The 23,111-nt window shown below is 39.5% G+C and overlaps 1 protein-coding gene across 3 annotated transcripts in view; it reads right to left on the reverse strand.

Moving 5' to 3' along the window:
- Positions 1-23,111, reverse strand: part of EEFSEC (eukaryotic elongation factor, selenocysteine-tRNA specific) — a 119,713-nt gene that overhangs the window by 24,262 nt on the left and 72,340 nt on the right. For 2 of the 3 annotated variants that reach the window (XM_086755546.1, XM_086755544.1), the window contains exon 6: positions 15,684-15,840. The exons of the other annotated variant lie outside the window; for it this stretch is intronic. In XM_086755546.1, coding sequence (XP_086611672.1) covers positions 15,684-15,840 — 157 coding nt within the window. The remainder of the gene's footprint in view (positions 1-15,683; positions 15,841-23,111) is intronic. 3 annotated transcript variants of the gene reach the window in all.

Here is a 23,111-nt window from a genome sequence, read left to right on the forward strand (position 1 = left end):
TTAGGGCTGAATCCTGACGCTCGCTCATGCCGTGAGCATGTGGGACTCCGGGCCAGCGGCGGAGACGCAAGGCTGGGGCCAGTCTAGAGGATGGTTGGCAAGACATATTTCCTGTCACCAGTGTCATGTTTGTGTTGTTAAAGATTTTTTTTTTTTTAATGTATTGTGTTACTCCATCTACCTTAGTGAATTGTCCATTTGGTAAAATTATTTTAATTACGTTCTTTTTTTTCTTGTTACATGCATTTTCTAAAATTATTTAAATTATTTATACTATTATAATCTTGGTTTCAAACACTGGCTAAAAACATTGTTTCAACACTTATTAGATGGGGACTCACATACATACAGAAACAGACAAATAATTTACTTTACAACTGCTCTGAAATGCTGTAACATGATTTTGTTTGCCCAACATTTCTCTATCCAAAAGGAAAAATAGACTAAAAGGAACAAGATCCAATATGCCTTCCCCAGGATCTCAAAGCTGCAGTTTTCCTGAAGATTGCACAACACTGTCCCGTATTTGAAGCCTCGTTGGCCACTTCTTTCTGGGGGAGCAGAGCAGCTGCCAAGCCAGAGTCTGCCAGGAGTAAGTGCTGCGTTAGATTAAGTTTCAGCATAATGTTCTCGATAGGAATCGGAGCACCATCCCTAAAGTGCAACGGGAGGGTAAAACGCCAACCATCAAGACAGATGGTTTGTTTTTATTTTTATAGAGATTTTCTAAACCTCAACTTTCACCTCTTAGCCCCCTCCCCCTCCTGTTCTCAGTCACCTCCAATAGCCCGTCTGTCTGCTTCATTTAATAGGAACCTATATTTCCTAGCTAATGGATGCATTTGGCTAAGAAGATAATCTCTGTGTTCGCTTCAGTTGTCACATTCCTGTTATCATATTAATACTGATTAAATACTAAACCCAACATTTAAGTCAGACCCCACACATTATTTGAAAGCGACAAGATGTTCATATTTTGGCACTGTGAAACCTCAGCCAGCGTGGAAGCGGCCTCCCACTCCGAACACCTCACCTCTCAGCTGGGATGCCACCCATATGGATTTTTACAGGACAGGATACTTCAACAGCACTGTCCTATTTGAGCCCACCAGACAAGGTTCAGGTTTCCTGAAAAGCTCTACGACTGGCACAAGCCCGTCCCAGGAGAACCGTGACACAGCGGGTTAAGCAACATGATAGGGGTTTCAAGACAGAAAGGGTCAGTACAGATCTTGGCTCTCTCAGAAATGTCTAGTGGCAATTCACAGCCCACATTTATGCCTCAGTTTCCTCCGTCTGTGGGCAAGGATGTTTCACAAGCTGTGATGCGGGTGTGCGGCTAGTTTATTAATGTCCGTGTGGGTCTGCATGGCTACAGATGGGAGGCGCTGCAGAAAAATGAAGTAGGAATCACCAGACATCAAATCAGCAAAAACTAATTCAACAAATTCTGGGATTTAAGTCAACTTCATAGCATGTCACATTTTAAAAGCAGCTGGTCACACACACGATGAAGCACACTAACCGAGCAAAGTCATCCTCAAATTCCAGAACAACTCCACTCATCAGAACTATATTGCAACAAGATCCAGATCAATTTGCACCATTCCTCTCTCACTTCTCATGCTACCATCACCAGCCTCTGTGGAGAAGGAAGATGGGGATATGATAGCCATGCAAGTGAACCTCATGAGATGCATGCTCTAACTCACTGCAAATCAGTAAGAGCCTAAGTTACATGTTCTAGTCATCTTTGTGTGCAAATATCAAGTTTGAGAATGGAAGTACAGTAGTTACATACACAACATGTGCAAATTATTTATGAGTAACTGAAGACAGACTCAGTGTTCCAACTACTCTCATTACACCCACCTTTCCTAGAGACTGGGTACAAGCTGCAGACACTCCACTCAGCCGGTACCTTTAGTAAAAAGGGATGCGACACCTCCTGAGCAACTCTGGAGCAGATGAGGTTATACCATGGTCAGGAAAGCTCCCCTGGGATGTCAAGAAGGCTAACCTAACCTTCTGAGATCTGTATAAACAAACAACTGAACATGGAGAGCCTTGAACCGAGGGACTGCTGTTTACCTAACCCCTGAACTGCAGAAGACATCAATCCCTGTCTTATTAAAGAAATGCATACGCTAGCCAGGCGTGCCTGCTTGATCAGCTCTCTCCCATTCACAGCTTCTCCAGGGTCGGAGGAAGTTCCAACAGGCCCTGTTCCATAAATAAAATCCTTCTGGCTGGTGATAACTAAATTGTATTAAGACTGGCTCAGACAGCTTCAATTAGAAATAATCAGCAGGGGTGGACCGAAATACCTTCCATCAATTTGCTTACAGCTACTCTTTTCCTCCTTTTCCACCCCAAACCAATTCTAACTACCTGTTCAATGAAAGTAGCAGAGAACCCATAACATGCTTGCCCTTATTACACGTATAATCCATATGTATGTGTGTCCCGAAATCAAAACCACGTCTAAGCTTTAAGCACAGAGACAATCAACAGGTCTTTAACAGGAGATTCCCAACCATCAGCAAGCAAAACCCAGAAACTTCAGATTCTGAATAAGACCCTTTCCCCATGTTTAGAGGATTTCTCCCTCTCCTTAACCATCGTAAAAGCAACCATTTCTGTATATCACAAATCCATCCTTCATTTATGAAAATTAGAGAAAGCAGAGTTATTCAACCAAATTCATTTGCAAAACTACAGCAGTCTAGTTACAACTATCAGTATTTTTTCTGTAAGACTTTGAGCTTTAATAAAGACATTTTGTTGTTAATCTACCTATAATTTTTCCTAAATGAAAAAATTTTTTTCCCTGTGCTTATCAGAAAAAAGTTCTAAATAAGAATCACTCCTGCTTTTGCTCCAGCATACGTTTGCTCTGAAACCTAATCATATTTAAGAGTAAACACGAGTGAAAAGCACGAAGATCAACAGGACAGAAACAGTCAAGTTATTCTATTTTCACAAGTGCAAGAAATTAATTTGATTTTTCATAGGAATAAATTGGCAAATATCAAAAGATACACATATTTTAGGATCTCCTCAAAAACTTTCATTGCTACTTGGCCTTCATATGGCTTAGCCAATGAAAAAGGGTTCTTAAAATATTCAACTTCTTCTAAGAGGAGTGACTCAGGACAGAGCCTAGGTCATTAAACTCAAGCTTAAATTTAAGTTAAAGTAAAAAATTAAAATGTTGATAATTTACTAAGTCAATCTTGCTCTGAATGTGCACAACAAGACAAAAAAAAATACAAACAAATTAAAGCCAAGTACATTATGTCTTCCAAACTACCTACTTAGAGCGTAACAAGGAAAACATGAAGAAAAACTAGGAAAAAAGTCAGGGAACGGTGGAGCCAGGCATCAATTTCCACATGAACTCCAGAGGGACTATAATCTTTGTGCATCTTCTGAGGAGGTACTTCTGAGAACAGTCAATTGTAATGAGCCATGAAAAGAAAATCCTCAGTTCATGATATACAGCCTGCTCCTGTCAGCAGGAACTTACATTCTTTAGCACATTTTCAGTCCTTGAAAACGTCTTCTTTCTCTCGTGCCTGTAGAGTTACCTGGCACACGCTGCTTGTGCCTACCATTGTGCTAGCTTGAAAAGATAATTCATTGCAATCATAAAGAAAACAAATGCATATTCTTCATGTTGTATTCATAATACCAATCCTGATACTTTAGAAACACGCAGGCAAACAGTCCCTTGCCCAACACATCCATACATTAACTGGTCAAATTAGAAAGAGGGAACATTATTCTTCATTCACAGACAGAAAATTGTGAAGGTAAACAAATGCATTCAGAAGTAAATACGTACCTGGCAGCAAACCCATGTACTGAATTAAAAATCCTCAAGTACGCAGCAAAAGATTGCACCATGCAAGCAATGTTCTTAATTTATATACAGAGAGACAGTTTAAGATGAACAACAAAGTAACCGAAGGGACCGCAGAGGTCCACTTCCTTGGTTCAGAGTTGTGCAGCTGTTAATATATTTACTGTATAAAAAGCAAAAAGCAGAGGAGGGCTGCTCAGGGCTGTGTGGGCGAGATGGTTGGCAGAGGAAGGGGCTGTAGGAGTAAGAAAAGGTAAATGGCCAGACAGACAGAATTGAGCAGGGAGGGGAGAGTACAGAGAGATTTGGGTAAAACAGCAAAAAAGTGAAACTGGGCAGCTCATCAGTTCTATCAGGGAAGAACAAGTTCTCTGAATTACCAAATTGTCTTGATTTCCTAATCTGGCATAGCTGGGGAGGATGAGGTGGAAAGGGGTGTGGGGAATTGAGGGCTTAGAGGTTTACAAAATTATTATTAAAAAACACACAGCACAGAAGTACACAATATGGAATTCTTGTGATTGAAGTTACAACCTCAGATATTAGATGAAAGACTTTAAGCAGGATGATGGTTTTCTCTCCCTATAACTTTTATTCCAGGTATTAAGTACTTTTAAAGTATTTTCTGCAGCTTTTTAAAATGCAATAATACTGTCGTTACAGGCAGGAAATGCCTTTGTTGCTTATGTATAAAATTATACAAAATCATGTTACAGCAGACTCCCCCTATCAAAACAGGTCTATTGAAGCTCCAGTTATTTCCTACTGTTTATTAAACACTGAAATCCCTTTGTGAAAACACAAACCAAAGACTGTTTTACACAGACTTCCTTGAAATCAATGCACACTAAGAACAACTATTTTTTCTTTTGTCCCCAAACTCAACAACACAGATCAGCCTCTCAAGGTTAACATCCTTGTCATACAACGGTTCTCATCCACTGAGCACTGGCCACCTTGCTTCAAATAGCCTACAACTTGCAAACCAAAGCTCTATGCCTCCAGGAAGCCCCATGGTGTATGTTTTCACTCAGACTTCAAAGACATCAGAACAAACACTGGTGGAAAGGGAAGGTGAAAGACCCAAGGGATGAGCGATCAAAATCAAGCAAATAAGGACAAACAGTTTACAGAAAGGGAGAGAAATTTCATTGCAAGAGGGAAATCTGAATGCATGAGCTACCCTTGGAGACATTTAATAAGATCAGAGTTAAATTACATAAAGGTTTGGAACATAAATATTTCCTGCTCAAGTACTGCAAAGCCATGAGTGAGGACTGTAAGATCCAGAGACAGCAGCATCCCATTTTGCACACAAGAAAGGAGAAATAAAGATAAGGGAAATAATTCCTCCTGCGGTAATACACAAACAACCTACAGACCTGGAACACAATCTACATCTCACAGCTTCCACTTCCTTGCTCTAAGTAAACAAGTGAGAGGGCTCTCCGAGAAAGCTGCCCACTGCAAGTAGGACAGAGCAAGTTCCTCATGAACAGCTCATCCTGAAATCCCATGCTCCATCCATGCACTGCGTAGTTTACTGTCATCTCTCACCAAAATGACTAGCCCTTTAAAACAGAACTCCACCTTAAACACCTAAAGAAGTAGAGGCAGCAGTTAAAATGTGCAAGACCCTAGCACATTTTCCAGAGCATTTAACAACCACTTTTCAAAGTACCAGGTTTTGGCAGTTAAGTCCCATAACTGAAACCCCAGGGATCCTCTGAATCCCTCACATTCAGCTGTACCGACCTCAGTAAGTCCTCAGCAAGGAAAAGTGTCTTCCCTTCCCAGAAGGGCAGCACTCAACTGTGCAGCAGTGAACTTCACCGAAAATCATAGAAATGATTATTTTACTTGTTATCAGGCATATACATTTTGTTACTCTTCAGAAGAAACTGTACTTGGTCCCTTCAGTATTTTTTTTCAAAGCACACACTGAAGCATCCCAAACCTGCAGTGAAAAGTATAAGAGTTCTTATGTTGAACTAGGTGGGAATTAAATTAAAAAAAAAAAAAAAAAAATGCAGATTCCTGTTGGCTTTAGGAGATATAAGGTATTACATGATTTACTTTTTGCCTGTTCTAAGGTTGCCTTGCCAAACTGTATAGACACATAATAAAAACCACTGTTAGCTCTATTCTTTCTCAAGAAAAAAAGAAATGTTTTCACTCTTGAAACTACAGCAAGTGTATTGAATTTGCAAAATGAAACACCTAAAAAGAACAACAACAAAAAAAAAAAACAAACAGAAGGTAGCACGTGCATCGTACTCTTGTGTGTGTAGTACACTACCAAACTAAACAGTAGTATTTAATGAAAGTAAAAGCGATCGCATTGTTCCATGCCATGTTCTAATCCAAACTGCTTGCAATCTCAGCAGCATAAATCCAGTGAAGTCAACATTAAATGTGGAATTCAATCTGCAAGGAACAGGATATTTGGTCTGCAGTGGCTGTAGCAAGGCATCGTCACTTAATGTGAAAAATATTCTAAATGACAACGCAGCAAAAAATTAAGAACTCGAACACAGTTCCGTTCTGCAATTGTACGGTTATGGAACTCTGCAACTATCACACATGCAAAATAGGGTAGGATCGCTTTTGTAAGGGAAAGAAGCTTGTTCATGTCCTTGTTTTGAACATGTAATTTTGCCACCCACCAACATGGTTCTTTTTTTTCCTTCAAAAAGGTAACCTAAAGTAAAAGAACTCCATTTAACAAAGGGTTTCCTATATACCTTAGGTAAGGCTTATGACAGCGGCAGTTTACGCATCAGCAGTATGAAGCCAAAAGATATTAGATAATTTGGAGAAGGTCACCGGATAAAGTTAGTGGTGATGCGATGCCAAATACGAGCTTAGAATAGAGCAGCCGCCTGCTCAGCTACGTCGATTACAGACCAGTCCTGCCAGTGATCCGGACTGTGGAATAGGGTCCAAGCAGCTTACAGTTGCTGTTGTAATTATTCAAAGATCAGCAAAGTAGCAGCCCTAAACACGTACTTATTTTCTCCCAGGGAATGCAACTTTCCACAACCACTACATTCCCCCAGAATAACAAAGCCTGGATTAACTGGAAAGACTTCTGACCACAAGAGACCCCAGACAGAACTAAGGTTATTGTATGCAGCAGCACTACCAGCTCTCAGTTTTACCACAAATCTCAAGATAAGTGCACTTCTTTTGAAATCCCAGATCCTAAACCCATGCAACTGAGTGCAAATCTCAGTTTAATTTATATATCTAGCTTTTGTGGCTTAGGAGAATTTTACATATATGACCTGAGTTTATCTACGAAAAGAAACAATTGTTACAGATTTTTTTTTTAATAAAAGAAAAATTATTTTTGGGGGCTTACCATTGTGAGTACTTTGGACAGCTGACTACCAATGTCACTGCCAACTGAAATAATAATTGTTCAGTTTCAAAATATTGTAAAAACCCACAATCACCTCCCAAGCTTTCCCCATACTATCAGATCCACATTTTATCCTCAAATTAAGATAAACAAATTCTAACTATGATATCTTTCTATTTTGCAACAGGGATCTGAAACTTAACTTTAGGATTCTAGTACAGTGATTGCTGTTCTTGGAAGCAAAAAAAGGAAATTGTTAGTTAGCACACACTTGGAAAATACATTTTTGGCAGCTAAATTGTCTACAGCCTCCATCTGCAGAGGGCAATCTCGAGCACAGAGGTGGGCTGCATCTTCCCTTCAGCCCTTCCTTTCAAGAGCTCTCCGCATAACACCACCAGCACACCCCCAGGTCAGAAACAAACATCCTCTGCCCTTCACACCCCTACAGCGGTCAAACCCCTGGCAGAAACACCCGAGGGCAAAATAAGCGTTACCGATGTAGGACTTCAGAGACCAAGAAAGACAGGCAGAGGGGACAGCAGCAGATACAGCAGACTGGAATGAAGAACAGAAGCAGATGGGATAGAGGGGAGAGCATTAGCAGAGGTGAGTAAAAGTGAAGGGAAGGCTCGATGGAGACTGGAAGTCAATACTAAGAGAAGAACGTGTAAGTGATCTCCAGGTGAGGTTTTGCGGGACTCCTTCTACAAGTGGTAGACATTCTATAAAAGTAAAGATACCCAATGCTATGGCCAAACAGATCCCATCTGCTAGATCTATTTTTCTTTTCTTAACGGGATTTTTTTTTCCTTAAATTGCACAAATAATTGATTTCATATTTACAGTGGAATTCCAGTGAAGTGCAAAAAATAAAGTAGTTGATTACTCTCTGAGGAGAAAAAAAAAAACAGTATAGGACAATAGGTCAATTACAAAGCATCACCCAAAACCAGCAATATTTTCCCTGTGTGTGTCAGCATGGGGAATGCAATCACATAATTTGACCTGGTATCACAACGCATCTGCACAATGGAGAGCTAATTAAGATATTCTTTTTTAAATTCTCAAGTTTTAAACGCTTACCTTTGCCACCTTAAAGCTTGTCTTTTCAAACTAGTTTTCTTTAGTTTGAGGCAGCACCTACATCTTTACTGCTTTCAAAATACAAAAAGCTCACGAAAATATGCTTTGCAGAGAGAAATAATAACCTAAGGACAAACACAAAAGCCAGCAAAGCCCAGAGCTAAAGCTGGGTTTGCTTTAAGGCTACGCTCACACTACTGTAAGTACAAGGTGCTTTGCTATTCAGGGCAGTGAAAAGAGTTCAGTACACATTGCTCTTCATGACCACCGAACAATCGGTCTTTTTCCTGAAGACCACCCATAGCCCTGGCTTCAAGGGGAGTAAGATGGTCACTGGTGTATGTGATGAGTAGGGAAGAAACACTAAGATTACATTACAGTGTAGAACCACCAATGGTCTTTCCAAAGTGACACTTTCCTACAGCTCTTCTTGCACAAAAATAGAAATGGTGTGTAGGAGGAAGACAAAAGGCTCCATCGCACCCATTTCAATTACTTAGACGACCACCCTACTGTACCCACACAAGGGCTGGATCTTTTTCTTCCCCAGCAGCACTCAAACACTGCTGTGTCACCTGATGTCTGATAACTTATCTCTGTCTGCCTGATTTGAAAAGAGCAACCTGCTAAACAGACACTCCATGGGCAACTTGATATCCAAAGAAGAGCCTCCACCTCCCCTGGGCACACCATCTACTCTAGTGTGCAATAATCAGCTGCCTCTGAAACCAATCTTACAACCAACACATTACCTCTCAAAGCCCTAAGTTAAGAGACTTAGTCCTGCAATTCTGTCACTACAGTCAAAAGCAGCATCTATTGACATTAACATGAATGAGGCAGACAGACAGTTAATAAGTTAACAATTCCTTGACTTCTGTTTTCATTCTGAAGGAACGTGCACAAATCTTGACTTTGGTTCCACAAAAAAAAAAAAAAAAAAAAAAAAAGAACACTCTAAGGTCAATAAATCTTGATGCTCAGCTCCAAAGGTCAATATGGGCCTACAGGATGTCATCACTTAAAAGGCAGGTTTCATTCCTTCAGGCCAATCTTTTTATACAAATGCAGTACAAACTCCTAGTTCCTACGTGGTGACCAGGACTTTCACATCACTACGGTTTAATCCGCTCAAGAGGGGATCATGCAGGGAAGTGATGCTTCCCTGGCAACAATCCTCTCCCAGCCTCTGTCCATACGACACTCGCCAACTTTCACAAAAAGGAGAGAAGGAGATTTATGCTTGAAGTACCCCTTAAGGATTTTAGGTTTTGTTTGTTTTAGAGGGTAGGGGAAGAGAGACTGTGAAAGAACAAGCAGAGCTAATCTCCAGCTTTTAAATAAAACACAGCTACACAGATTTCTCTGCCCTTGGGCTTTTGTTCTTCCTCTTGACTGAAATCCTGCTCAGCCTCACCTGATACTGACAGGGATGGCAACCCACCAGACCCTTGCAGCCAACATTTTTTGTTTTCTTTTATTAAAAGAGGACTCAGACTGGGCAAACACGGACATTAAATGTGCCTAAATTTCATTTGGCCTAAGAGAAGAAGATTATCCTATTTTAATGCAACACAAGCAAAGAATTCCAAATGTCAAGATCTCCCACAAAAACATATGCTGCTTAGTGGTGGAATGTTTAATTATTCTCAGTGCAATTAATAGGTTTAGACTGCCCCATTCCTGCTCATGTCAGTAAGGACTGGCCTCCAAATGACAAAGTTGAGAATATGACATTTATCTACAGTCAGCTATTTCAAGCTTGTCTCCTACAGTTGTTTAAAAAACCCTGTAACTAATATTCCACAAGTGCCAGCTGCGTTGGTGTGTCGAGAGCTACCTGAAGTAAGCGAGACATCTCTTGAATATTTTTTTTTTTAAATATCAAAAAAGAACACACTTAAATATCTGAAGGGGAAAGTTATAGAAAAAAGCATGATACACAAATTATTTTCATGTTGCATTTTTCCATCTCTGCCTAATTCTAATTTCCCTCATACTATTTAGCATCTATTCAACTTCCTTGCTTAAGTAGAGTGCTAAAAAATAACTTAAATTTAAATTTCACTTTTGAATTCACAATTTTTAACTGGAATTTAAATTACGCAGAGTAGTGCTGTTCACCTACAGCTCTTACATCAAAGCTTTCCCGTTATGTCATTAATCACTTTGCAAGCCAGTGTGGGATCCTATCCAATCAAAACATATGTGGCAAAATATAAAAACACCAAACCACAAAGACAATCTCCACAGCACGCTACGGGGGAAGCATGTATTCAGCACTTCTAGCCTTCATTTCACACACAAGAATACAAGGGATTCTCCAGGATAAGAGGATGGTTAATCCTCACCACTTTATGTCACCTTACACCAATGCTGCAGGATGCCAGCGGTATTGTACCCCCTGAACCAGCGAGCACATCCCTGCTATTACTTCGGAGCAGACTTACGGTGCATTCAACCTCTCTACCGCCACAAGCAGCGAAAACAGACTTGCTCTCTCAAATTCAATAACGCTTACAAATGGAAAGCAAAAAGTTACTGGTAACAAAAGACAAGGTCACAAAAAAAGTTTATCTTCACCTGTTGTAAGAAACTTAAAACTACCATTATTCAGCACAGCTACAAAGAATACTAAAAAAAGCTCATTTCTAATATTCTAATTTGTATCTCCTCTTATTAAAAGTGTGAGTTTTATTACATTTAAATTTGCTCAATTCAGAAATGTGTTCAGCTCTTAGGAGTGTTAGATATGCACTGCTTCTTTTGCATTAAGAAATAAGGTAGCTTTTAACTCATTTCACATATAGTAATTTTGACTGTACCGAGTTGAAAAGAGAAGAAAAGAGTTGCAAACACACTGCAACGCATCAGAAAAGAAACGCTTTACTAGCAACTAGACAGTACAGAGACAGAAAGGAAAGTGAACTATGCCCGAGATACCACATACGTTCCAATTAGATTTTAAAAGTTGCTACACTTCATAATAACTAAATACGAGACAAATGCAACACGCCAAAACCAACAAAACGGGCATATCTAGAGCCAATCTTGTAAAAGCTGTCAGGAGATACATTGACAGATTATGATTTTGCAAACCAAGCAGAATTTTACAAGGTCAATTCTTTAGTGAGAGACAGTTTAACAAAATCCACAATTAGCACTAAGTTATTCAAACAATTTACTGAACTTTCCTCTGAATTTCTTATCAAGTAGCATGACATTCCTAGGTGCAACGTACATTGAAATAAGCATTTTCCAAAGACTGTCATTGTTAGCTTTTGTCTTCTTTAGAATAAGGCACTTAAACATACAGTTCCTGCCTCCCCAAACTTGTTCTTGATTACAAAGGTAAAAATACTTTTCACTCGTTTACCTGGACTATATAATGCAGTGTTCCCAGTTGGAGCTATAACAGCTGCCACATATCACCCACCTCAGCAAGAAGCACTTCATCAGTAGCTCGCTCGCTCATAAACACACACACACAACTTACAAAGCACTGTAGTTTAAATTGCCTTTCAAATCCTGTTTGTTTTTCAAGCCGCTTGTTAAACTAAGCAAAGCTCTCTTGTGAGTTTAGAGATTAGGTCCCGCTTTTCATGTATTTGATCATACAACCAGTCTGGAAAGTAAGCGTCATCCTGCTGATTAACACGCCTTGGAACTTTTTCCTCAGTTAAAACACAAATAGCTCCACAACCCAGCCCTACAGAACAGCAGATCTACCAGCAGATATTTTTAATTTATTTTTTTTTTAAACTAGACGCTGCTGCAGTCTAGAAATTTGTTGCCTGAAAACAAAACCAGCAATGAGATGAAAAATACATTGTCCTTCTACTTCCCCACCCACTACTGCCTGTCCGTTTTACCCTGACACAAGCACTTGCAAACACCCAGGCAAACTACACGAGTTTCTCAAAATGGAACTACATCATCCTCCTCTGCAAAGAGGATCTAGTAGGGCAAAAAAACCTCTGCTAAATAACATCTTTCAATAGTCAAGTTACACTTTGCTTTATTTCACGTTATTAGCTTTACTTCTACCTCCTTGGACCACCCTAAGGGATTCTACTCCATTATGTTCTTCAAATACTTGTAGATAATCACATCTCCCACTCGGACATCATTTAGCCAAGTTTCATGCTTTTCTTTTCATCTTCTTTCCCTCATAAATCAATCCCTTCAGCCTCTCCAGCATTCTTGTGCTCTTCCCTGAATGTCTTCCAAATTGCTGACATCTTTCAGCGACTGAGGAACTTCCAATTGCATGCTGTACTCTAGATGTGTTTTTTTGTACTCTAAAGAAAGACAATTAAGCCTTTTCAAGAATTATTAATGCTCCAAGTCTGGAATAAATCTAAATCAGAGATTTTTTTTTTTTTCCAGAATGGATAGCAATTATCCCCACTTCACAAAGCAGAAGAGCAGAGAGAAGTATCTGAATTATTGCTGCACACAAGCAGTGCCAGAATAAGAAACAGATCTGTGTTCTACCATTCCCAGTCATGAGGTCTGCCAAGTCTCAGCCCACAGACGACGTAAGACGACGTTCGCAGGCTGTGATCCATAGGCAAACACAAGCCATTTCCATGGGACTACGGAACAACACTTGGGGAGCCCAACACTTGCTCGCGTGAGCGGGCACGATGCTGGAGGCTGTTGGCACCAGCGGGACCCATGTCACACCCTACAACATGCCATGGTCTGCTATTACCTCGAACAGTCAGGACACAAGTCTGATACATCTACCTCATTTTTATTGCTATGTAGAGGTTTGCTTCTAAAACCAGCCCTCAGCTATCATCAGGTTAACTACCCAAACAAGCTACTCAATCTAGAGCTTAAGACCAGTTTTAAATGCGAGAGGACTGACTGCCAGGCCAAGGCAGCTTTCAATTTGCACATTTCCTTCCCTTCCACTCCCCGATACATTTGTGAAGGAATCGTGGGCAAATAACTTCAGAAAAATTAAAAAGAGCTCTTCACAAAACTGTAAGAAAGACTATATAAGGGGAGGCAAGGCTGGAAAAAGAGAGGGAGGGGAGAAAAGAGTCTGATCAGTTAAATTTAATTAAAAAAAAAAAAACAAACCAAACCTAAACCCCACAAACAGGATGCAGACACATTAAAAAACCAACACTGACCTAACAAAGGAATGTGAACTGCAGTTGACTTAAACAGCATTACAGCAATAGCCCTCCCCCTACACACTAATCTCTGCAACTCTTAAAGACACAGATTTTTAGGCCCTTTCAAATTCTGTGGATGTTTTGCCTTGCTACAGACTTTGTTTAATACTTTTAGTCTGAGCTGAGTTAGCTTATTGCCTCTTCTTTCCAAATAGCAAGAGCACCCAAATTTGACCTAGACTAAAGAAAACTAAGTTGTATTATTCTGCCTACCTTAGAGAGGTATTGAATTCTAGTATTCCGCTACATATTCTTTTCATTGAAAGAACAAACTATAAAGGGTCCTCTGTTTCATGGTCTGCTGTTAAACATCAGAAGAGTATAACCAAGATTAGATAATGAACACCTTGGTGAAAGGTATCATTTCTTCTCACTAACTCAATATACAGAGCAAAAAGCAATTTTCTAAATCTGTCTATGATTTTCTTTATGTGACTCGTAGTTTGCAATTATAGCTCCTGCTTACATCCGCAAAGCGACACAGGCTCCTTATTAGGCTTCTCCCTAGCCCATGAAGAACCATTTCCTCCAGCCAAAGTGTGGAAATGGCAATGTAAACGCCATCCTCCTGTTGTTCTCACCTTTCATCACATTTTCGCCTCCAGGAAATAAAAGCTACTAAACCACTACATTTGTAAGCAAGATATCATCTTGATTTTCAGCTTGAACCCTTTTCAGCATTAAGGTCATTTACACATCATTTCATCACCTACCCTAAAGGTACCTATCTCACTGAATGCTTAAAAGCTTTTCTAGAATAGAAAATGCAAAACATATATCTGGTGCAACTTTTCTTTACACATGCACTGTGCTTGCTAATTAGGCTTCAAACCTGTTCGTAAAGCTTAGCATTTGATGACAAAACTGGAATTACAGCTAGGATACAATATAGGAAGGTTTTTGTCTAGTCATAAGTTCTTATCTTGTGATAGGAAGAAGGGAAATTTGATGAAGGTCAAAATTAGTGCACTTGTATCAAGACAAGTTAAATGAAAAATGGTCCATCTTCAGCAAGAAATCAGGAAACTTCATTTTTCTCTGTAGATCAATTGCTATGTGAGTGTTTGCTGTCATAGAACATCATGATTTATTTTCTCCACTTGTACAACAGAAGTCATCTTGCTCATCTCCCTAAAGAGGCTGGAGAATTAACTAGTAACAAACAGGCTGAAGACTACAGAAATACAAAGTACTTCTAGTATCCTTAAAATCTTATCCCATAATCTGAGTTAAATACAGCACCTATTACTGCCTTTTAAAAAGCCCCAGAACAACTTTCCTACCTTAACAGAAGGAGAAAAAAAACACAGTAATGACACTTACAAACTCTAGCACCCATCATTCCCCATGCTGTAACCTAAGGAGGCATAAATCCTTGCTGTAATCCACCAAGAATGAAAAATACAGTAATATATAATATCATAAAACCAGGAGACAAGCAATAAAAAACCTCTCAAGATCTCAAAAAAAATCATTTATCAAGTAGCTTTTGCCTGAAGGCAATTAGGTAATAACATGCGCAACAGAACCAATTTAAGGAACTTGCATCCACTATACCATGTTTAATGAGAGGCCACAGGTAAAAACAACTGCAGGTTTATTTTCCTTTATTTGTTCAGAAGGCTCTGGTGCAAATCATACATATAGTAAGAGAGGAGAGATTTCCACAAATCTTTGTGGGCAGAGCATGATTTCAGTGTTACTGACACTTAACAAGAAGTCATTTTGAGACTGGAGTTTGTTGATGCAGATGTGGCTTCAGGCCATTCAACCTCACAATATAAGTCACAGCAATCATCATTTAATTACAAGAGGTACAATCCACCAAATCATCAGTGGCCCAACTGAGTATGGAGTTGATTTCAAAGCTTCAGGAGACTCATAACATTCAGACTTGCAATACTGAAAAATCCTCTACACTTGACATAGATAAAAAAAGAGGGTAGATCCAGACTACATGTAAGGAAGAAATTTTTTACACTGGCCCAGGTTGCCCACAGAGGTGGTAGATGCCCCGTCCCTGGAAACACTGGTTGGACAGGGCTCTGAGCAACCTGATCTAGTTGAAGATATCCCTGCTCCTTGCAGGGAGGGTGGACTATATGACCTTTATTTAAAGGCCCTTTCCAAATCAAACTATTTTACAGTTAGTATTTGTTAGTTGATAAGCACCTACCTGGAATTCTGATTTTAAATTTGCCACTTTGTCCAAAACCACCTTCTATTGTCCCATCTTCTCCTGTAGATAGTTTGACTTTTAGACCCACAAAAATCTGGAGGTTTGTTTCCTTTTTGAACAACGAACGACCAATCACACTGTAATCATCCATCACCTGCAAAAGAAACAGGGCTTCATGAGCCTACGATCTAAAGTGACAAGAAAAAATACAAGGTACGCTAAGTTTGACGACTTCTACCACCCTGCCCTTGGAAAATCACTTACCCTCAAAATGAACAAAACGCTAGATGAGTGTTCAAAAGCTGCTGAGTTTAATGCAATTTATGTATAAAACTGTAGAAGACTATATGAATTAATATATTTCTGCTTTCACCTCCTTTCTAATAATATAGGAAGAACAAAACCTACATCAGAACATGCTTTAAAGATCAGTTAATTAAAATCTTTTCTGCTTTGAAACCTCTCCGTGAAAGTCACTTAAGCACTTCGACTCAGAAAAAGTTTATTCCATTACTTATCCTACAGCTAAGCACGTTATCACCTACATAAACGTTCTCTTAGCTCCAGAACTGCACTCCAACAGCTACACTTCCAAAGAAATGACAGAACTACTCAGAGTTTCTAAATAGAGCCTTTAAAATATTCACCTTTGCACACACATTGATTTGTTAAATTAAAAGCCTTATGACCATTGTATCCAATTTTAATTTCAAGGTTTGTAACCCAGTGGGAAGAACCATTCCAAGTTGAATTCTTAATTAAGCTATCAGGAACAAGAGGCAGCAGGGTTGGTGGGTAAGGCAAGATAAACAACCCTCCCTTAGGCATTACAAAGTATAAGGTGCAGTCAAGTGAGCCTAATCCTGGAGGTGTGAATATCCTTGTACACCTAACGCCAGAGTTACTCTACCTCACAGCCACAGCAGGAACATTTATTTACTTATCAGAAGAAATAAGGGGATATTACTTCAATCTTTTGAAGATTTTTTTTTTTGCGTGGCAAAATTTGAAACTCTTGATATCTTAGGAGGTTTTTGGGTTTTTTTTGGTTTTTTTTTGGTTTTTTTTGGTTTTTTTTTTTTAAGATAAACCTAAAGGTTTCAAAGACAAAAGTCACTCAGAATGGTAAAGAATAACCAATTTTAAACATTCCACTTTATTCAGTTTAAATGATGACTCAAAGGACTGCAGGTTTATTAAGCTGCTCTCCTTCCCTGAAGCCTCTTCCACTGACAACAGTGCATATACAGACCATAATTCCTAGCATGCGTGTTTATTATTGTTATGTATGTATGCCTCTATTTTAATGCCAATCTCAATATGTCAGTAAATCTAGCATCAGAAATTTAATTTTTGCATTGTTTTAAATGAGATTTACTTGCTTAGCGACAAACAACCTTGCAAGGGCAGTACAACACCAGAGAGCACTGGCAGGACCTCACCCTGTCCCAGACCACTCCGTACACAGGGTGAGAAACGCTGCAGCCCTTTATTCCTTCTTTCAAGCATAGGCAGCTCCGCTCCCAGCTGAGTACAGAGCCAAGGCTGTAGGAGAGGCATTCAGATGTCTCAGTATTTGCTGCCTGAGCATCCACTCCTCATCCTTTCCCCAAAGGTCACGTTTCTGGTTTTTTGGTGTGTCTGTCCTCTTCCACCCTCCCAGCAAACGCTGCTTCAGAACAGCTTGTGAACCATTAATGGTAGTATCACCGCTTGGCAACCCCTGGGTTAAATTTAAAACTGAATAATGTCTTTTACTAGAGCCACTGATAACAGGCAGTAGGAGAGGGGGAAGATAAGCTCTCAGGCACACTTTCCTTTCTTCGTGTCAGAAATAGAAGACAAGCAGAAAAAGCAGCTCTTAACTCCAACCTGAAGAAGCACCTACATTCTCAAAACCTTCTTCATTTGCCAGTTGCATTAGCTGGTGAAATAAAAAAATATTACTTCTTCCTATAAATCTTTTATTCCTAAAACAAGAATTTCAAAACTGAACATCTCTCTCATTCACCACTGGCTACACATTTCTTGCTCCTGTGTCTGAAACACAGTCTCTCAGACTCCAGTGAGGATCTTCCACATATTTATTATTTTTGTAGTTATCCCCCCAAAATAGCACAAGAAGCCAACTTTAAAGACAACATAAACCTATTTTATTTTTCCAAGAGCACTTCAAAGTTATCTTTAACTTAATTAGAAATGGAATTACAGGGTGAGCAATCATACTAGGCTAGCATGGCTCAGTTGAGAGCCTCCCTGGCAAGGCTGTCAGAAAACAAACAAACTCAAAGTGATTTCTGTGAACAAGTGTTACAGGCATCATGTACCTTTGTGGAAACTGGTAATGATAACCTACAATTGACGATTATAACAGCAACAAAATCTATCACCCTTTGGTTATGCCATACTCACTTAACTTGACTTTAAAACCCCTCATCTTTTATAAGTGAATGTGCTTTTTAGGCTCTTGCTCTTGTACACACATATTAGCTAAGTAACTATGGGCTCCAGCTGCACTGTTCCCTTCACTCCAGTGGTCAACTTGTTACAAAAATCCCTCCTTTAGCTGACTGATACGTGCTGTCCGAATCACCATTATTGCTCAGGCATCTCTACAGGCCATTAGAAAAACAACAGCTTCAGCAGTGCCGAGATACGGCGTGAGTGCTGTGATCAGTGACCTGCCTGAGCGGCTGTCCGGAATAAAACCTTTATGAGCTGAAGTTTCAGTCTTGTACACTAAATACTACACATCCCATCTGGTTAGCCTATTACCAATTTAGCCCTGAAGAAGGCCAAATAATGAGAGAATGCCTGATATAACAAAAATCAAGTCATTGGTCTTTGCAGTAAAATATGTGGGTGAAGAAGAGATAATCGCTATGAAGGAAACCTCATTTTCTCAGCTTTAAGATAATTTCATAAAAATGAAAGAAAAATTAAATTTTTGGTTTAGTCTTGCTTTGTAAAAAGCCACAGAAATGCATGTTGTTCTCTCCAACTGAAACTCAACACTTTCAATTACTTTACCAGCAATTTACCTCCAATCACTGGATTTTAAGTTAATCCCTTCTGAGTTCTCAGAACATCTACAATGGCAATTGCTTTGCCTATTAGCTGAAGAGCCTTTTGGGAGATCTTTCTGCTTTTCTCTCAAACACTCTTTTTCAGTTATAAAATATTATTAACTTAAAAAGCCAAATGCCACAAAGACAGTAAGGGATACGCAGCCTGTTCTGAAGCAGCAGCAAGGGGCCTAGCAACGAGGGCAGACTAATTTTATTAACTTCAGGGAAACTTCAAAAAGCTTTAGGGCTTTAATGCCAGACAGAGACGACCCCAAAAGTCAGTTTAAGTGCTGAATAAACAAAGGATTAGGGGCAAGAAAAAGCTGAAGGCTCCTTGCGTTTCTTGTTTATATTGTCATATGACCTAGTGGGAGTGGGAGAGGGCTGCCTCTCTGACTTTAATCCCCCATGGTGTACAGTGGCGTTTCAGTTCACTGACCTACATTACGATAATATTTTTTTAAATTTATAGGCAGAGGTGCAGCATCAAACTCACTTAAGGACTTTAAAAAAAAAAAAGGAACAGGGGGGAAAAATACGCAGAAGAGAAATTTTCTGGCTGGTATAGTCTCCCCTTCTCACTTAGGTTACAGCAGCAGCTTAGAAAGGGATTTCAAGTTCAAAGGGAACGTCTCTGTTACTCTTGTTTTATGGCTTAGACCAGAGGACACAATAGCACCGAATTTATGAAATATCCCTTCCCACTTGGCTTTTGTGTTGCAGGAAAACACAAACAGCACTTTATAACCATAGGTGAAGTATGTGCATCTCTGGCACATAACGCTTCTGTGAACCAAGAAGTTCACAGGAAAAATTAACCACCTCATGCTCCCCATCCAAGCAGTACCTATGCTACTGTATATTGTTTGTAAAACTGCAGTTAATGGTACATACGTTGGCATTCAGTGCAAACCATAGTATGATTTCAAGGAAAAATAACCCTAGGATTTCCCTTTGAAACGCAGGGACAATCCTGATTTTTAGGATAACTTTTAAGATAACTTAAGAAATTTCTGTCATCTGAATACCCTCTCAAACAATCCATCACACACATTTTGAAAGCAAATAACTCCATGTTTTAACAAATCTGTGGAAAAAAATAAGGGGATCAGAACAGAAACACACAGGAGGAAACAAAGCAGTATCAGAATGAGACGGGAAATAAGAAAAGATTTGAGACAGAGAAAATAAAAGCACTGAATATTAAATACTAGAAGGAGATACAGAAAGAAAGAACAACCTTTTCTGATTTAAGCTAAAACTATATGGTGTTAAATAGAATACAACTTTTTTAAAAGGATAAAAGCAGGTCTGAGGAGTACTCTCAGCAAACTGAAAAATGGCCCATTGAAACCAAAGCAGAAGACAGGAGGGGGAAAATGAACAAAAAGAATCTATGACTACCACTGAAAAATACAAGGAAAATACAAAGTATTTTTATTACTGTTTTGTACTTTAGAAAAAGTACACTTGAGACATCTTCATCATGACCAGTGACAGCAATTTCTAGAAAACAGCTTCAAGCACTTTCCATTTCAGTGTCAGAAATGGGAATGTTTTGGAGGCTGCAAATTCCTGTTCCTTTTTTTTTTTTTTTTTTTTAAGTGTGGCCTCATGCATTGAGAAAATGACAGCACATGAGGCCACAAAAGGGTGAAGGAGAAAGGAACTGAGAAGATTTCACTGGATTTGCAGCTTTTTTGATTCTCCAAAGACTGTTCTAGCTTTTAGTTTGTAGAGAGCTACCTCAATGCCTCGGTTCAAAGAACGAATGATTTGGTCAGCCACATCATTTCCTCAAGAGCTTACAACAGCACAGAAGTATTAAAAAAGGCTTTTATTTCTGCAATTCCCTTCAGCACTAGCAACTTCTTGTTGTATCCTGGGCTTTAAAGACATTCTCACCATCCTCCAAGTGAACAAACTAAACTTCTGCCTTTGAACATCCATTCAGGAGGAAGGATGCATTTTGCCATCACTATAGTCTGGTTAAAATCAGTCCAGTAGTGGAAAAAAGAGTCTTGAGCAAGGACAATGAGTAAGACCTGCACAACTAGACTGGTTTAGATTTTAAAAGCTCTCTACAAACCAATTGGTGTCTCCAGGCATGCACATGAGGTTTCCTTTTCCAAGAGGAAACAGTGAGACCTGGGAAGTTCCGTGTGGAACCATGTATAGATCTGAAACACAGCACTAAGTCAGGTATAGTGACAGTAAGTTAATTTGTTTCTAAAGGAAATTGCCCACAAATAGCTCAGGAGGGCAGAAAGGAACAGAGGATTACAAAATCTTCACTGGAAATTAAGCAGGGAATGAGGATAGGCCTGCAAAGAGCTGCCTGACGCAACTGATGCTGAGGGAGAGGAGAGCGCTGACTCACACAGACTCGCACCCCCTTCTGCAGACACCACGGACATCCCAAATCTGTTCCCTCCCCTAATGATCTCTAACTCAGTGTGCGGACCCTTTGCCCAAAGCCAGTTCACCATCTCTCTTCAATAAGCATTTCCTTCTGCCATTTGATTAACAAGGTTTGAGGCACCAAGCAGTACAAGTCTGTGCTACACTGCTGAGCATTTGTAACTCAAATCCCAGTGAACGTGTACAGTAGAGAGGGATGGTTACAGTTCAATAATACGTAGGTTTAGTTCTACTTCAGCTTTTTAGTTTAAAAATGCCTAGGAAATTACATTTATATAAAATCTAAGTTATTTAAGTTGCAGAATTGGGCATTTAAGAAGTTAAGAAATGCCAGATGTCCACACAACCTTATTCCTGTCCCTCTTTGATATGCCCCATGATATAGTCTTTACATGACCACATCGAAAAAAATTTCACAGGAACCCTGCGTTATTAAGTGCACAGGGTAGAGACACAGGGGAACAGAATTAATGTTGCATAGGCAACTGTAAATCTGGTATTTCCTAACTTTCAAGTGCTTGATTTTGCAACCTAAGTAACATTCTAAATTTATTTTTGTATCCAATAAATAAAATGGTGTATTGGTTGCCTTGCTGACAAACTGATTCCCCCACAGGTGACTCTTACACAACCTCAGAAAAATCAAGACCAGCTGTCCATACACTTGTAAGATCCAAAAGCATGTCTGCATTTTAAATTTAATAATATAAATAATAACCATAGGTGTTACTCAAGTCTTGCAAAATTCTACTACCCAGTCATGTGGAGCAAATGCATTCTTCTGTTGGTGAGTGAACAAAATACCAATCTTTTCATATGAGTAAGCAAGGAGATTCTGTGACTTAGTTGGTGCACTTTTAAGACAAATTTATTCTGTGTTAATCCATATGCTGTCAGTCAGTAAACATCACCACTCTTTCTCAGTGCTGTTTAACAGAAATGGTATTTCTGTTTAATGAGCATACAGCCCTCTCTTCCCCTTCCTCCACTAAACTTCTCAAACCCTTTTGCTCAAAAACTAAACAAGAGCCAATATAAATGCATCTTTTATATTCTTATTTTACAGTGCATTTTAGCTAGTGACTGTGCTGAGCACCTTCATTCACCCGATTGCCTTCACTGCTGTATTATTACTGTATTTAGCATACCATCAGCAGCCAAGCTGAACCAAACAAACTCATGTTCAGACTTCAAAGCAAGAAAAATATTAATTGTGGCGTCTGCACGTTTACAGTAGGTGGAGTGACATCCACCACTTCTCCAGCTAGAGTCACAGGAGGTTCTGCACAGCCCAGGTCACTGCCTGTGCCTGCAGGCAGCACTCAGTTTTCACTGTACAGTTTGGTCTTGTTACTCACTGTGTGCCCATATTTGTCTGCACACCACATCAGTTACCCAGATTTTGTCTTCAGAAAGCACCATTGCCTTGCTGATGTAATGCTTCACTTGCTATCCTACTGGAACTACAGGAACTACACTATAAAAAAAACTGCAGATGAAACATCAGCCCCAGTAAACCAACGAAACATCCTTTATCTAGAAATGAGTAGGACAGAATAATCTAGCTATCCAAGCAGGTAAAATTTACTTCTCTCCATTCCTACTGGCACTGCAAACACCCAGCAGAAAATTCAAGGAACAGTATTTGTGTCAAATATTTTAAATACAGTGCACAGGCACAACTCTGAAAAAAAATTCTGGTACTATTGATATCTGGAAAGGATTCAGTGAAAAAAAGTACCAGTGTTGATCACACATGATCCATTACTCAAGAGTCTTTCCAGATAGGAATACTCTGGCACTCCCATATTAGCTTACCATCTCCCCAAGGAAACCTTTCCAGAAATCTGGTCTCGCTCCCTAAGTGAACCACATTGGATATTCCTCTTTACCCATGGGTGAGTTCATTTTTCCTACTTTGTATCCACACTTTGTT

This window comes from Chlamydotis macqueenii, chromosome 10 (assembly GCF_036417535.1).
Source record: "Chlamydotis macqueenii isolate bChlMac1 chromosome 10, bChlMac1.mat, whole genome shotgun sequence".
Lineage (NCBI taxonomy): Eukaryota > Metazoa > Chordata > Aves > Otidiformes > Otididae > Chlamydotis > Chlamydotis macqueenii.